Raw genomic sequence first — 14,581 nt, forward strand, 5'->3', positions numbered from 1 at the left:
CGAGGCAGCGGAAGGCTCGGAAGGGAAGCGCTGCTGGGCCACCAGAGGGCGCCAAGTGCGCCGGAGCCCGTGATGGCGGCGGCACGGGTGCTGCTACTCCTCTCCGGGCGCCCGGAGTCGGTGAGCTTCGCGCAGAGTGTGTGCGGCCTCCTGGGCGCCGGGTCGGGGCTCGGGCCATGGCCCACGCACTGCGGCCTGAAGCGGGGACAACTGGTCCTCTCGGACAAGCCTTTCCCAGGCGCGTCGGCCAGGCTTCCGCTCCAGGTGGGGAGAGGAGGGGACGCGATAGGGCGGCTGAAAGACCGAAGGAAGGAACCGGGAGAGGGTGGGAGCTGGAAGCGAGAGGCCTGGGCTGGTCACCTGCCTCGGGCTCCTCCAGTTCCTTGTCTCTTATGCGATGTTAACCCCAGTGGCTCCCTCCCGCCAGCGACCCCCTTTCTGCCCTTTTGCGGCCCTGGACCAACAGCCCAGGGCTCCGGGGGTCGAGCTGCCCCCGAATGGTCGAGGTGTGGATCTGGGTGTGGCGGTCATTCTGCAGTCCAGCGATCAGACTGTCTTGTTGACGCGAAGGACAAGCACCCTCAACGTTTCGCCCAACCTCTGGGTACCCCCAGGTGAGTGAACTGAGGACAAGGCCCAATGTCCAGGAAAGAAATCTGCCTCTACCCTACAGCGCTTTTCCCAGTCTCAGAATGACAGAAGTAGGCCCAGACGTATGGTAGGTCCCAGAATCACAAGGGGCTACAACTGCACCTGTGTCCACTGGAGGAGGGGGCAAGCATAGTGAGTGGGGGTCCCTGGACAGGAACATTACCTTTCACCGACTGGTCCCACTGTTGTTGCAGGTGGGCATGTGGAACCTGATGAAGAGGTAACCAATCAACTGAGCCAAACTGCACCCTCTGCCAAAGGAGAGACCCTGTCTGTGACCACGTGGGGTGTGGGCTGGGGGAAGGCCAAACACAGGACTTGTAGGAGCCAGGCATTGGCCTCTCTGACCTCCTGTCCTCTCATCCCCAGCTGCTGGATGGGGGGCTTCGAGAGCTTTGGGAGGAGAGTGGACTCCAGCTGCCCCAGGGCCAGTTCTCCTGGGTCCCTCTGGGGTTATGGGAGGTGAGACAGGGGCCTGGGAGAGGTTCCTTCTTACCTAACCAAGAGCACTTAATAACTACTAACCCACCAAAGCCCACAGAACAGCCTTACTTGCCTTGACCACTGGGGAACTGATGGGGTGTGGGTGGTTTGGAGTCCCCACTCCCATGACTGTTACCCACGTCCCTCCTACACCATTTATACTCTCCCCTTCCTCAGCTGCATTTTCAAAGTCTCAAAAAGGGACAGGAAGTTCTCTTTTTTTCTTCTTAGTCTGCCTACCCCCCTAAGCTGAGCTGGGGTCTCCCCAAATACCATCACATCGTTCTCTACATACTTGTCATCTCCCAGGAGTCACAGCAGCAGCTCCAGGTAGGGCTGGCAGTAAAGGAAGGAAATGGGGCTGAGGAGGCCCAGACAGACTGGTTCTAACGATGATTTAGGTGGGGGGAACTAAAGGATCAACATGTCTGGCCCCAGGCCCGGATTCAACCAAATGCAGGAGAGGTGAGTGCCTTCATGTGGCTGGGACCAGACATAGCAGCTGCAGTGGCTGCCACAGAGGATGGGACAGAGACCCCCAAACATCTTCCCCAGGACCTACCATCTTCTGTCCCGTAAGTAGGAACTTCTCCCTGTCCCTCCAACACATAGACATTGAGAAGTTCACCTTCTGCCTTCCTCCTCAGGGGAAGATATGTGTTGTGGGGGAGATTTAGGGAGGGAATTGGTCAACTGATAATGAAGAGAGCACATAGCTTAAAGACACTGCCTATGATACTCCTAAGGGTTCCTGTCTAACAGGCTGCCTGGGTTTCAGCCCCACACTCTCACTGGGGCAAGTCATTTTACCCTCCTTTCTGTAAAATGAGGTTAATCCCCCCACCCACCCCTCTCCTGTGGTTGTTGGGAGGATCATATGACCTAATGGATATGGAAGTGGGGCTAAGCCACAAGGCACAGCCCAGACAGGAGCTGTCATTCTGCAGTGCAGTGGAACTAAAAGAGAATGGAGGAGTCCAGCCTCTGGCCTTGCCCACATCCACCCTGCTGCGGACAACCCCAGCCACGGCAGACAGCAGAGAGAGGGTCAGCACTGGCACCAAGTTCGCCCTCACGCTCTGGCTGCAACATCTGGGCAGGTAAGGATGAGGAAGGACATAAGGGCTCCACGGTGTTGGGGTGAAGCGGCCAGTGGCTTATGGGCTTGGGGCAAAGAAAGGAAAAAAGAACAACTGCCCTGGCAAGTCCTCAGTGTTAACACCCAGAGCTCACTTGGACCCAGGGCCAGCAAGGGAAGAACAGAGTGTGGACCTCCCTCCCCACCTCCCCACACTAGGGATCTAGAAAGCCGAGTGCTTAATCACCTCCCCAGCCCACCTCCGTGACACGCACAGAACATTCACAACCTTTATTATGGGTAAGAACTTTGCTACAACTGTGAAAATAAAAAGTAAAATTACAACATAGATCCTGGGCCCCAGAGGAGCCTGAAAAGGGAGACAGGAGAGAGCACAAGGATGCTCCCACCTCCCAGGAAAGGTGCAGAATGAACCAGACCTAACCCCAGGGCCACCAGCCTGTGGAAGCTCAGGCCCCAGGCTGGTCAGCGTAAGCAACGCTGTGAACTTAAATATATAAATAGAGACCCAGGCAGTCAGCCAGGCCCTTCTCCCAAACGCCTGGGGATCCGGGCTAAGGCCTTATCTCCTCCTCAGTCATACTGGGCAGTAGGAGGCAAGGAAGGTCATCTTTGGAATATTTTGGTTTTTCTTGTTTATGCACAAAAAATCTGCAACCCAAAATAGAATTCTCCGTCCATGTGTCTGCCTATCTCAGTCACTCCACCTGTCTGTTTGGCCAAAGAAAATGGAATGGACACGGAATGGACACGAAGAGATGATGGATGCGGGGAAGGAGCAGAGCCGGCTGTGGGGGCTGGGAAGAGAGGGCATCTGGGGGACACAAGAAAAGCCCCCTCCCCACGAGGCCCTAGACAGTCAAGGCTGAGGACTACTCAGCCCTTTCCCCAACTCGCATCCCATCCCATCTGCCTCCCACTGCCTAGGTTAACAGACCCAAAGGAATGTGCTGGATGTCAAAGAACGTTTCCAAAAACAGACCCCAAATGTCCTTAAAAAGAGGTTAAATATTAACCCTTTGGGTGCTAGCCTCGTCAGGCAGAGATGAGGCCAAAAAACCGGTGTCCATGAAGGTATTTCTGGCCTTTGACCAAAGCTCCCCTGCCCCCGCCCCAAGGGGTCAGAGCGACCAGGAGTCTAGACTCCACAGCATACTTGTTCAGTGTTGGGAGACTCAGTCCAGGGAAATGATGTCTGACCGACAGCCAGTCAAAGAGGGACCTGAGGGCAGGGGTCCTCCATGCCCTTCCCTTAAGGTTCCCCCAGGGGCCACAATGCTACTAACACGGCCAGGAGGGGGTGCCGGCGTGGCGCTGCGGTGAGAGCTCCCCAACGTGGGGGTGAGCGGGCCCAGGAAGTGGGAAGGGGTCCCTCGGTACTGGAAGAAGTGGCCCAGGGCATCCTGTTCATCTAGTGAGGTGATGACGGAGGGACCATAGTGCTAGGAGGAAGCAAGAGTGCGGTTTAAGATTTTATCCGGACCTTCCTCACCCGCCTCCCTCATCTCACAAATACCATATGGGATAAATCAACCCGTCAGAATCCCAGAGAGTTCTCTAAGAAGCAGGAGAACTCTCCTCTGATTCCTTCCCCTACACCCCAGCCCTCTTCCCTGCCCTGAGACAGCCCCACCAGCTTGGCCCTGTGGGCGTCTGAAATGTGTGGAATGTCCGGCTAGGGCAGCCACGGCACTCAAGTGCACGTGGGTTGGGGGCAGGGTGGGGGGTGAGCAGACAAGAGCAGAACTACACTAAAAACTAGAGACAAACAGTAATGGGACAGAGGAAAACTCAGGTGAGAATCTGAGGAAGTCCCAGGCGGGACCTCAGAGGGAAATAAACTGCCCGTACTGCCCCGCCCTTCATGAAGAAGCTGATTTAGGTCTCTCGGGAAAATTGAGGGGCCCCGTCAGTTCCTAGAGAGGAAGCTTCAGAGATCTGAGGTGGAGAAGGGACCACTTACCTGACTCTCAGTCTGAAGGAAAGAAAATAAATCTAAACCTGGTAGGAAAAGAAAAATTAAAATCAACCTCGTATCTGAACACTTCATCACACACAACACACAAACTCAAAGAAGTTCCCTAGATTGTAGCCCTTTGCAAAACAGCCAAAACGCTTTGAAGAGGAGCAAGGGTTCTGAACTGGTTTGGGAGTGGACGTGGCAGGCCAGGGCCCCATGTTGTGATCCATGTCATACCTTGGATATCAGCCCCGAGGGGGAAGGCGGGTGGGTACTCGTGTAGTGGGAGACTGGACAGGAAATCCCCGCCCAGCGTGCCCATAGCAGGGCTCCGCAGCACCGAAGATGGCTGGTGACCAGATGTCAGGACTCTGTGGGAAAAGAGATGGAATCAGGTGCCCTCACCCAGTTCAGCATCCCAAGTCCCCTCTCTGCCCAGGCTTTGCCCATTCCTGATTTTTCCCTCTGTGCCCTGTGCTGTAGATTCAGCCTGTTTCTTCATACCCTTTGCTTCCAGGTAGAGCCAGGATGGCAGCTGAGGTGACAGGACAGTGCTTCTTCGTCGGGGGCAGGTCCTCCTCATCTGATGAGCTTTCTACTGTCAAGTCAATAACTTCAACCTTCTTCTTACTCTCCGATGGATTGCCCTCTTGGACTGGGCTATACTGGAGGCCTGTGGGCGGTAAGAAGGCTGTGTCTCAGAGAAGAAGCCACACAAGATTTAGCTCAACTGGGGGACAAGGGGTCACTCACCATCCAGCCCATACCCTGGCGGGGGGCAAACCTCAGATGCCTCCTTCTTGGGTTTCATTGGGCACCAGGATCCATCTTCCATGAACTGGATCTCATCACAATCCGAGCAGGAATTAAGAATCTCCATGAATAAACTGGGGGAGAGGAAAGATGGGAATTCACGTGACTGGGAGGTGGCTGGAACAGTGGCCACAGAGTTCTGGAACTCACCTTCCTGAACCTGTTTCCTCATCTGTAAATTAGGGCTGTTATCCACCTTCCTGACCTCTCTGGGTTGTTGGAATCAAAGTAATGTGTACAAAGAAAGTGAAAGTGAAGTTGCTCAGTCATGTCTGACTCTTTGCGACCCCATGGACTAGAGTCCATGGAATTCTCCAGGGCAGAGTACTGGATTGGGTAACCTTTCCTTTCTCCAGGGAATCTTCCAAACCCAGGGATTAAACCCAGGTCTTCCACATTGCAGGCAGATTCTTTACCAGCTGAGCCACAAGGGAAGCCCAAGAATAGTGGAGTGGGTAGCCTATCCCTTCTCCAGGGGATCTTCCCAACCCAGGAATCGAACCGGGGTCTCCTGCATTGCAGGCAGATTCTTTACCAACTGAGCTATGAGGGAAGCGCAAGGTATATAAAAGAGCTGCGAAAACTTTAAATGCTAAGTTTTAAAATAAATACCTGCTAAAAAATCTGTTTCGTGTGGTACTAGGGACAAGACAGAACAAGCAGAGGTACAGAACACTATGAAAGCGTCAGTCGCTCAGTCGTGTCCCACTCTCTGTGACCCCGTGGACTGTAGCCCGCCAGGCTCCTCTGTCCATGGGATTTCCCAGGCAAGAATACTGGGGTGGATAGCCATTCCCTTCTACAGGGGATCTCCTCGACCAGGGATTGAACCCGGGTGTCCTGCATTGCAGGCAGATTCTTTACCACTGAGCCACCAGGAAAGCCTGCTATACAGAACTCTATGCTGCTGCTGCTATAAACCACGTCAAAAAAGGCACTGGGAACAAGAACCAAAACAGAGTATCTGGAAGAGAGTTAAGACTCGCTAGATCAGCACATCCAGGCCCTCAAAAGAACCTGACTGCTATGTACAGTAAGAGGTCAGGTAATTGTTCTATGTAACAGTTCGTATACTTGGCTCTGCCACTTATTTACAGTATAACTTTTGAGCAAGATACTGCATCTTTCTAGGCTTCAGCTTCCCTCACCTATGACGACAGTACCCATCTCACAGGGTTATTGGCATCTCACAGGTTTCAATGAGATAAGGCATGCAAAGTTCTCAGCACAATGTGTAGTGAGTCCTCAATGTGGGAAGATAGATAATATTTATATAAAATAGACAGGTAAGCGGGTTCAAGGGAGGGGAAGTAAGTTATAGATATGGATTTATATATAGGAGAGGGGCAGTCCTAGCAGATATCCTCAGTAAAAGGAAGCGGAATGCAGAATGGTCCTACCCATCAATGATAAGAGATTCATAGGGAGCTTTCTTGTCACACACAGGACATGTCCACGTTGGCTTCTTCTCATTCATCTGTAGATAAAGGGCAGCATCGAAGCTCTGCAGGTGGGCGCAGGTGAGGGCACGGCAAGGGACAGTCAAGCGCATCTTCCCCAGCTAAGGAGAGACAAGTTCTCTGGTCAGAGTCCCCATATCCCAGAAAGCTTTATGCCAACCTCCCTAAGAACCCTCATCTGCGTCCAGAAGTTCATCCCACCCCTCCTCCCCCTTCTCCTCTCCCTGGTACCCACCGGGCACATGAGTGACACCCGGAGACTCGTAGTAGCCACCTCACTGTCCGGGTCAGCAGTCAACTTCTCCTTGACTGAAACAAGAGTGGGGCCAAAGCCACGGGGTCAGCAAGGCTGGAGAGAGGCCCAGGAGATGCTGAAGCCAGAAGCAGATGACCCTGGCTGAGAGGCAGCTGGGGAGAGAGGCTTTGGGAGCCTATGGGATAGCATATGGGGGTGGCTTGGGACCTGCATTATGAAGGTGGGGGAAGGGGATCTGCCAGTCCCTAAAGATGCTTAATCTTCAGCATCTTTGGCAGAGACGACCTAGAGGGAATTGAAGCATCGCCAAGACAGCTGGAGTAGACAATACTTAAGACTCTTTCTAGGGACTTCCCTGATGGTCAGTGGTTAATACTTCATTTTTCCATTGCAAGGGGCACAGGTTCAATCCCTGGTCAGGGAACCAAACCTGCATGCCATAAATAAATTAAAATTTTAAGTTTAAAAAAGACTTTCTGGTCTGGAGAACCGATATTCCAACAGTTAGGGTCTGTGAGGTACAAAGCAGATGTATAACTGGGAATGCAAGAGTGTCACTCAATGCCTGGAGTGGCCCCACTTTTCAACCACAAAGACTGGTAAGAGGGGTACCGCAAGGGTTTTAGGGTTCATGTAAAAGGTAACAAGGTAAGTTGTCACAAGAAGGGTATAAGTTTAACTATAAAGGCCAGAGGGCCAGGAAAAACTGCATCTGGGTCGAGGGAAGAGGGGCAGGATGTTACTCACTCAGTGCCCGGGAGTGGTCTGGGTTCCGGATGCCCTTTGCTCTGAGTTTTTGTAGCAGGGTCCCTGCCGTCAGCTGCCTCACCAGGTACACGGACAAGGAGTAATTCTACTTGGAGGTAGGGGAAACAATTAGCCTCTGCACTGTACACCACCACTACCGCTGTCTCCACTTTGTCACACAAGGGCCAGAGGCAGCAAGTTGAGGGAGAGAGACCCACAAAGAGATATATGTTTCCCCAGCCCAAGACACTTGGTGGTCCCCTCTCATTCCCTGCAGGCTTCTCCAGGTTCCCTGCCTCAACCATGCTCACCCGTCCAAACTCAGACGACCAGTTGACCACGATGGTGTTGGGAACAGTGGCCGAGAGACGAGCCAGGGGTGTGATGTTGATGGGGCGGCTGGGTCTCTTGGGCTCAGCCCCATTCTTGGTAGGGGGAAGGTAACCCTGGAGGACGGAGGGGCAGACTGGTCAACACATCTTGTCTTAGGTTACTCACTTTATGGAGAAAAGGTCAGCTCACTCTCTGACCAAGGAGATGGGGGCCCATTCAGTGATTCAAAAAACTGGAGCACTATCTAGGGTTGGGAGTGAGGTTCATTCCTGGGGGAAAAGGAGAGCTTATTCACTGACCAAAGATAAAGGAACCTGCTCACTGCCTTCTTAAAAAGGAAGAGTAGGGATACCCGATTTCTTCTAACCCTCAACTCTAGGATCATCACTTCTGAGAATCTTCTCTGAGTCTTTGGGTTGAACTAATATTCCTCCTGATGCTGGGAAAGACTGAAGGCAAAAGGAGAAAAGGGCAGCAGAGGATGAGACGGTTGGATGGCAACAATGACTCAATGGACATGAACCTGGGTGAACTCCGGGAGATGGTGAAGGACACTAAGGGCTTCCATGTTGCAGTCCCTGGGGTCGCGAAGAGTTGGACACAACTTAGCGACTGAACAACAACAATGTCCCTCCTCTGGGTTCTAAGAGAACTTTCGTTCAGCCCTATCCTAGTTCTCGCTAGACTATATCGATTCAGGCAGTAAACTGAGCACCTACTATGTGTCAGGCACTGTGCTAGGCACGTCTCTTTCATAACAGATGTGTAGCTAACATTGAAGAACTGAAACAAAGACAGGGTGACTGTCAGAAGAAGAGCATTTACCGGCAGGGGGCATAGTTTCCCATTGACCTTGACAAAGAGGTTGGGGGGGAAGTAATCTTCCTGGGGGCAGCTGGTCTCACAGAGACAGAACCTGGTAACAGATAAGAGAAGATGAAAGTGTGGGAGGCAGTTTCTGGAACAAAATCTGACAAAGAGAGGTAGGCAATCTCAGAAAATCAGTCAAGGGTATCTGTAGCCTTTAGCTTCCAAACAAGAATTCCAGGGCTAGGGCGGGTGTCACGGAGCAGGGGTATCTCCTAATAGGAGCGCTCACACCCTCACTTCGTTCCCACCCTCAGTGGGAGTCCTGCTGGGAGACAGCATCAACTCACCTTAACTGCACCTGTATGGTATAATCGCATTTGGCTCCTGGCAGAACCTCTCTGAAACAGGGAGGGAGAAAGAGACATGTCAGTGTGTGGCCCCTGGCGGGTAGCGCAGGGGTGAACAGAGAAACAGAGAGTTAGATGTCCAGGGGATAGAGACGAGACACACAAGAGAATGAGGGACAGAGCAGGTGCAGGAGGATGGTGAGAAGGGGGGCAAAAAAGAAAAGAAGAAAGTCAGAGAGCGGAGTCTCAGGGTAACCACCCAAGGATGAGGCAGGAGGACTCAAAGAGACAAACCTGGAAGTAAGAATCTGCTGCACTTGCTGGGGGGTGAGGGCAAAGGTGAAGTGCGCTTCCTCGAACCGCTGGCTAGAAGTGGATGCTGAGGACACAAAGGGGCAGTTATTCCCAAGCCCATGCCCAGGGGGCCACAGAAGTGGCCCCTATTCCAGTATGCTGAGCCCACAGGACGAAAGCCTAAGAAAGGCTTGAGGAAGAAGCAGGGAGGCCAGGAAGACCCAGGGACCACAAAGAGCCATACCTAGGGTGGTGGGCCGGATGAGCTCCCCGTAGATTTCATAGAAGGGCAATGGTTTCATGGTAACGTCAGGGTGCACAGGCTGGGGCAGAGGAGGGTGCATGTCCACTTCACGCTTGGGGCCCAGCAGGGTGCCAGGGGCCAAGAGGGCCGGGGGAATGGGAGCCAGAGGACCAGGAGAGCCTACAGGAGGGGTTCCAGGGGGCAAGGAGAGCAGAGAAAGATCAGAGGGCCCCAGGGTCTTGCGGGGAAAGCGTCGGCGGTAAAGCTCTTTGATCTTCATCTGGACGCTGGGGGCACAGCTGGACTTGAGGAGGTGTAGGGCCTTGGCCAGGAGCTCGTGCTTCCGTCCGCTCTTGTTCCGGCCAGCAAAGCCGAGGAGCACCTGGAGCTCAGACACCCGGAAACTCATCACCATGTGCTGTGGAGATCAGAGAAGCCTGAGGATCCTACCTTGCACAGGCCTGTCCTGCCAAAGACACCGGGGCTGAGCTATTAGGTGGGGAATGTGCTTTCCCTCCAGCACTGATCTGAAAGATGCTTTGCAGCCAGTGGATTGCTGCCAAACTGCCCACCTAGCCAAAAGGACATCTAGGTCCCATCCTAGCAACCCTCAGGTCACCTCTCCACTACCCCCCCAGGCTTGAACAATCCTGTCTCCCCATCTTATCAGTTGACCATGTGGGCGCAGGGTGCCTGCCACCCTACAGCACACCTCTGAGTCCACTACAGCCTCCTCCCACCACCCTGCCTTGAGCCTGGACTCTCCTTTAAGCTGCCTATCTCCTCTCCTGCTCTTTTGCAGACTCTCAGACCCATCCTAGCCTCCTGGGAAGGGGACAGGAGACGGGGAGGAAGGGGAGAAGAGGATTCAGGCCAGACAGCCCCACAGAGAAGAAAGGGGCCAGGTGGCTGGAGGACTGTGCCTCAAAATCAACTCCTTTCCACACCTCAATCTACCTCAGCTATTTTCCCCAAGTTTTTGTGGCCAGGTCAGGGTTCAATGCTTATAACTTCCCAAACCTTTCCTTGGTGTTATTTACATAACTACTCATCCCTCAGTCCTATTTTTTCTGGGAGAGAAACAGGAGTAAAACTTGGGGTGAGGGGTTAACAGTGAATTGTGGAGTCCAGGTATCCTTCCTGTTTACCTGTTTACTCCATCTGCCAGGAACTAATAACCTGCTTCTCTCCTACCCAGAGAAAGTAAGTGATTCTTCCCTTCCTCCACAGGGGTGGAAGAAACGAGGGGAAAGCTCTAAAGAGAGCCCCTGGAAGAATAGGGAGGTGATCAGCCCCTGAGCCAGACTGCAGAACTGCACGCTCTCCTAGGAAACTGGAACCAGTGACTAGACCTCAGGCCTTCCCATGACTCTGGTTCCATTTCAAAAGGCAGAATAAAGCCAGGAGCAAGGGGGTGAACCCCATGGTTTTTAAAGGTTCTGCAAGATGGTTATTTATCCTCAAGATTCTGGTAGTGGTAAGCTCTCCGCTTAAAGAACTCACTTCTGTGAATCTCCAGGAGACCCTGCCACGGGCCAATCTTGCTAATCATCTGCAATTCTTATGGAGGCATTATGGCTTTGGGCCCCTTTTGAGGAATATAATTAAAAACTTGCTCCTCTACCTTTACCCTCATCCTTATCTCCTCGGTCCTGTCTTTATTTCTCCATTAGCTTTGTCAAGAAATTCTTTTCAATCCCATAGTCTAACACTTCTCTCTCTCTGCCCAGAGATACCGACTCACTAAGGCAGGACCTTCCTCTCAGCCTCCAGGATGCTTCTGCCCCACCCCTTCGATCCATCCCCGTACAGCCCCGCCCCCTAGATCTCAGCCACCTACTGGTACTTCCCAAGGCTCAGATCCCAACAGCAGCCCCAAAGTCACTATCCTCTCAGCGCCTTTCCCCCAGGAGCCTCCCGGTAATCGGCCCCCCAGCCCCATTCCCATCATCTGCCCCCTACTGTCACCTCTCTAGGCCTCGATCGACTCGCCCGCTGTGCCTCCACAGCAGCTTTTCCTCCCCGCCCTACCCCTACATCTGCCCCTACTACCAAATTCGACTTCTACCCCGCGTCCCCGCCCCCTGAGCCTCGGCCCCCAACAGCTGCAATTCCCCTCGGCCCCACCCCTACATCTGCCCCGCGGCCCCGCCCCCGGAGCCCCACGCAGCCCCTTCCTCGCCACAGCCACTTCTCTCCATCCCCAGCAGCCAGTCCCCACCACGTCTCCGGCCCCCACCCGAGCCCTCAGCACCCAGTCTCGGTCGCTTCCCAGACTCGGCGTACAGCCCGGCTCAGTCCAGATGGGGATGGGGGAGGGGGCCGGTACCTTTAATTCGCCCAGCTCCGCCATCTTGAGACATCGCAGGCGCCCGAGCCCGAGCCGGAGCTCAGGCCCAGGGACCGGCGCACAACTCTCCACCCCGGCGCCGGCCGCAAATGCCGCCTGCTCCGCCCCGTCCGGCCCCCTACACCTCCCCTTCCCGGCCCCGCCCGCCGGGTTTCGGACGAACCCCGGCCTCAGCCCCTCCCTCCACAGCCGGACCCAGCCGCTGCACGTCTTTGGCCGCGGTGCCAGACCCGTAGACCCGGAGGGAGTGTGCCGCCCGAAGGATCGCGGGGTCCCCGGTGGCATGGGAGAGGAGGTGAACCCGAAGTACATGGGGGAGGGGGGCCTTGCCACGCCGGAGTCGGGAAGGGATGAGCTTTGAGAAAGCCAAAGATACTTGGGATATGGAGGGAAAAGTCTCGAGAAGGGCTTAATCTCAGAGAAATGGGGGAGGGGGAAGCGAAGTTGGAGCAAACCCCCTCGTTTCCCTATCTACAAGTTTAACCAGCCAAATTCAAGAGTTCCACCAACTCGGGAAATGGGTGAGACCTGATCCATTTTAGGGACGCCAAGGAGTCGTAAATAGTTTATTTCAAGACGGCTATTCTCAATTCTTCACCCCCTCCCCCCGCCCCGGTTACATTGTATTTCATGGTCCCGCGGCAGGGCTCAAATTCGCCAGCAAAAAAGTTTCGTGCGGAGAGTGGGACTTACCAGCACAGTTGCAGGGAGCGGGGAGGGGACTCGGGACGCTCAGAGGGTGGGCTGGGGAGATGGGGGGGAGGGGGCCCGGCGCTGCTCCCAAGGTCTGCACGGCTGGAGGTCGGTCCGGCAGCTGGACGTTGCAGCCGCAGCTCCGCCCGGGCGGGAGCTCGGCCCGGCCCAGCGCTAGGGTTGGGGCCGCCCCCTCCTGGATGAGCCCGCCAGGACAGCGGAGAAGTGGGGAGGGGCGGAGTCTGAGACGGGAGAGGGCGGGACTCTGAGCCAGCGGAGGAGAAATTAACTCCTCTAGGGAGTGGATGGGAGAGACGTTCTTTGATTTCACCATTCTCACTACTGTTGTGACTCCCTGCAAGCAAACCCTTCTGTGTGTTTTGAGTGGAAGTAAGCTGCAAATAAGACGGTGTGGACCAGAAATCCGATCGCTTAAAGAGGTAGCTACTTACAGTGAGTCTCTCCCTACGGGAAAGAAAACATGAGCTGCTAAAATCCGAAGTGTACCTAAACCCTACTTCCACCTGTGGTCCCCTACTCCCTACCTCAAATACACAGACTGTCACCAGAGACTTAAGAGCTTTAATGTAGTTGAAGGTGAATGGAGGGGAGGTTTTCTCACCGAGAAAGGGCAATTTTTCTGCCTCTCTCTGAACTGCCTACTCTCCTTCCTCCAAAGCCATAGACCCAGTTCCCTTGAAAATACCAACTTGAGAGCAGTTTACCCAAACTAGGTATTGGGAAAATACACAGCATTTTGCACTTGGTTGGGACCTAAGTGATAATGTCATTTGTTCAATAAATATTTGATTACTGTTCAAAGATTGTTAGGTGGTGAGGACATAAAATCCTTGCAGGAGCTTCCAGCCTAGCAGCAGCCAGATGGTTAAACCAATAACTGGCATACAGAAAGAGTACTTTAGTAAATAATATGAATAATCCTCTTATTTTGCTTACTTTCAATATAACCCTTCCCATGAAACCCCAAAACTGTAAGATTGAAGGTGCCAGCCTACCAACACCCCCAGGTACCTGCTGAACTGGACCATGCCCAACTACTTTGGGTTTTGTCCGTAGGGAGGATGTCTGCCCTCTCCAGACATTCAGGTTCTTTCCTTGCTGCTCTGCTGCTGGCAGTAGTGGAACCTCAATCTCAAATATTTGGTTCTAAATCCCAGCTGCTCCCTCTAACACTTCAGCCTTCATCAGGCTCTGAGCTCATTTTTTTGTTAAGTCCTCTATATCAAAGGAGGAGAAGAGGACAACAGGGGATGAGATGGTTGGATGGCATCACCGACTCAATGGACATGAGTTTGAGCAAGCACCAGGAGATGGTGCAGGACATGGAAACCTGGCCTGCTGCAGTCCATGGGGTCGCAAAGAGTTGGATAGGACTGAGCAACTGAACAACAGCAACAAATCAAAAGTTACTATGGACTAGTTTATATCATCTAGAATTTTCAGTGGTTTCAGGGGAAGGAGAATAGGAAAGATTAAAAAAGAGAGAGATGGGGGAAGTCTTTTTGAAAGTCTTTGATGGGTATGTTCATCATCTTGGTGTGATGGTGTTATGGGTGTATGTGCTGTGCTTAGTCGCTCAGTTGTGTCCAACTCTTTATGACCCCATGGACTATAGCCCACCAGGCTCCTCTGTCTATGTGGTTTCTCTAGGCAAGAATACTGGAGTGGGTTGCCATGCCCTCCAGGGGATCTTCCCAACCCAGGGATCAAACCCAGGTCTCCCGAATTGCAGGTAGATTCTTTACTGTCTGAGCCACCAGGGAAGCCCAAGAATACTGGAGTGGGTAGCCTATCCCTTCTCCAGGGGATCCTCCTGACCCAGGAATCAAATTGGGGTCTCCAGCATTGCAGGTGAATTCATTAGTGGCTGAGCTACCAGGGAAGCCCCTTATGGGTATATAAATATGTCAAAATTGATCAAACTGTACACTTTACATGCAGCTTCTTGTATGTCAGTTATACCTCAATAAAGCTGTAAAAATATAAAGGAAAAAAGGCAACCTCACCTTGATTGCTAGTA

At 53.3% G+C, this 14,581-nt stretch overlaps 2 protein-coding genes and 1 long non-coding RNA gene across 5 annotated transcripts in view; 2 read left to right on the plus strand and 1 right to left on the minus strand.

Moving 5' to 3' along the window:
* NUDT17 (nudix hydrolase 17) lies at positions 1–5,271 on the plus strand. The gene is made up of 8 exons (XM_069602875.1): positions 1–264; positions 428–614; positions 846–871; positions 1,021–1,113; positions 1,366–1,464; positions 1,573–1,709; positions 2,082–2,234; positions 4,711–5,271. The coding sequence occupies exons 1-8, from the start codon at positions 73–75 to the stop codon at positions 4,712–4,714; spliced, it is 891 nt and encodes a 296-aa protein (XP_069458976.1). The 5' UTR covers positions 1–72; the 3' UTR covers positions 4,715–5,271.
* On the minus strand, positions 2,489–12,759 carry PIAS3 (protein inhibitor of activated STAT 3). 3 transcript variants are annotated; one of them, XM_069602806.1, is made up of 14 exons: positions 12,541–12,759; positions 9,498–9,915; positions 9,254–9,338; positions 8,960–9,010; positions 8,628–8,718; positions 7,781–7,915; positions 7,470–7,575; positions 6,702–6,775; positions 6,407–6,567; positions 4,947–5,080; positions 4,698–4,866; positions 4,431–4,564; positions 4,197–4,234; positions 2,489–3,675 (listed from the first exon to the last, which is right to left on the minus strand). In XM_069602806.1, the coding sequence occupies exons 2-14, from the start codon at positions 9,910–9,912 to the stop codon at positions 3,409–3,411; spliced, it is 1,860 nt and encodes a 619-aa protein (XP_069458907.1). In that variant the 5' UTR covers positions 9,913–9,915; positions 12,541–12,759; the 3' UTR covers positions 2,489–3,408. The 3 variants fall into 3 exon arrangements, with proteins under 3 accessions (XP_069458907.1, XP_069458903.1, XP_069458910.1); XM_069602802.1 differs by lacking the exon at positions 12,541–12,759 and adding an exon at positions 11,827–11,968; XM_069602809.1 differs by lacking the exon at positions 12,541–12,759 and adding an exon at positions 11,827–11,928 and having other exon boundaries at positions 9,498–9,963.
* The window catches only part of LOC138447270 (uncharacterized), a 17,326-nt gene continuing 14,640 nt past the window's right edge, over positions 11,896–14,581 (plus strand). Inside the window, exon 1 of the long non-coding RNA XR_011259760.1 lies at positions 11,896–12,142. This is a non-coding gene — a long non-coding RNA (uncharacterized lncRNA). The remainder of the gene's footprint in view (positions 12,143–14,581) is intronic.

Source organism: Ovis canadensis, chromosome 1 (assembly GCF_042477335.2).
Source record: "Ovis canadensis isolate MfBH-ARS-UI-01 breed Bighorn chromosome 1, ARS-UI_OviCan_v2, whole genome shotgun sequence".
NCBI classification, from domain to species: Eukaryota; Metazoa; Chordata; class Mammalia; order Artiodactyla; family Bovidae; genus Ovis; species Ovis canadensis.

Coding starts and splice junctions, on each gene's coding strand:
- NUDT17 (XM_069602875.1), top strand. CDS start 73: ATGGCGGCGGCACGGGTGCTGCTACTCCTCTCCGGGCGCCCGGAGTCG. Junction 1,114..1,365: donor TCCCTCTGGGGTTATGGGAG/GTGAGACAGGGG, acceptor TTTTCTTCTTAG/TCTGCCTACCCCCCTAAGCT. Junction 1,465..1,572: donor AGTCACAGCAGCAGCTCCAG/GTAGGGCTGGCA, acceptor GTCTGGCCCCAG/GCCCGGATTCAACCAAATGC.
- PIAS3 (XM_069602802.1), bottom strand. CDS start 11,850: ATGGCGGAGCTGGGCGAATTAAAG. Junction 9,011..9,253: donor CAGCAGATTCTTACTTCCAG/GTTTGTCTCTTT, acceptor TCCCTGTTTCAG/AGAGGTTCTGCCAGGAGCCA. Junction 6,776..7,469: donor AGACCACTCCCGGGCACTGA/GTGAGTAACATC, acceptor CTCTTGTTTCAG/TCAAGGAGAAGTTGACTGCT.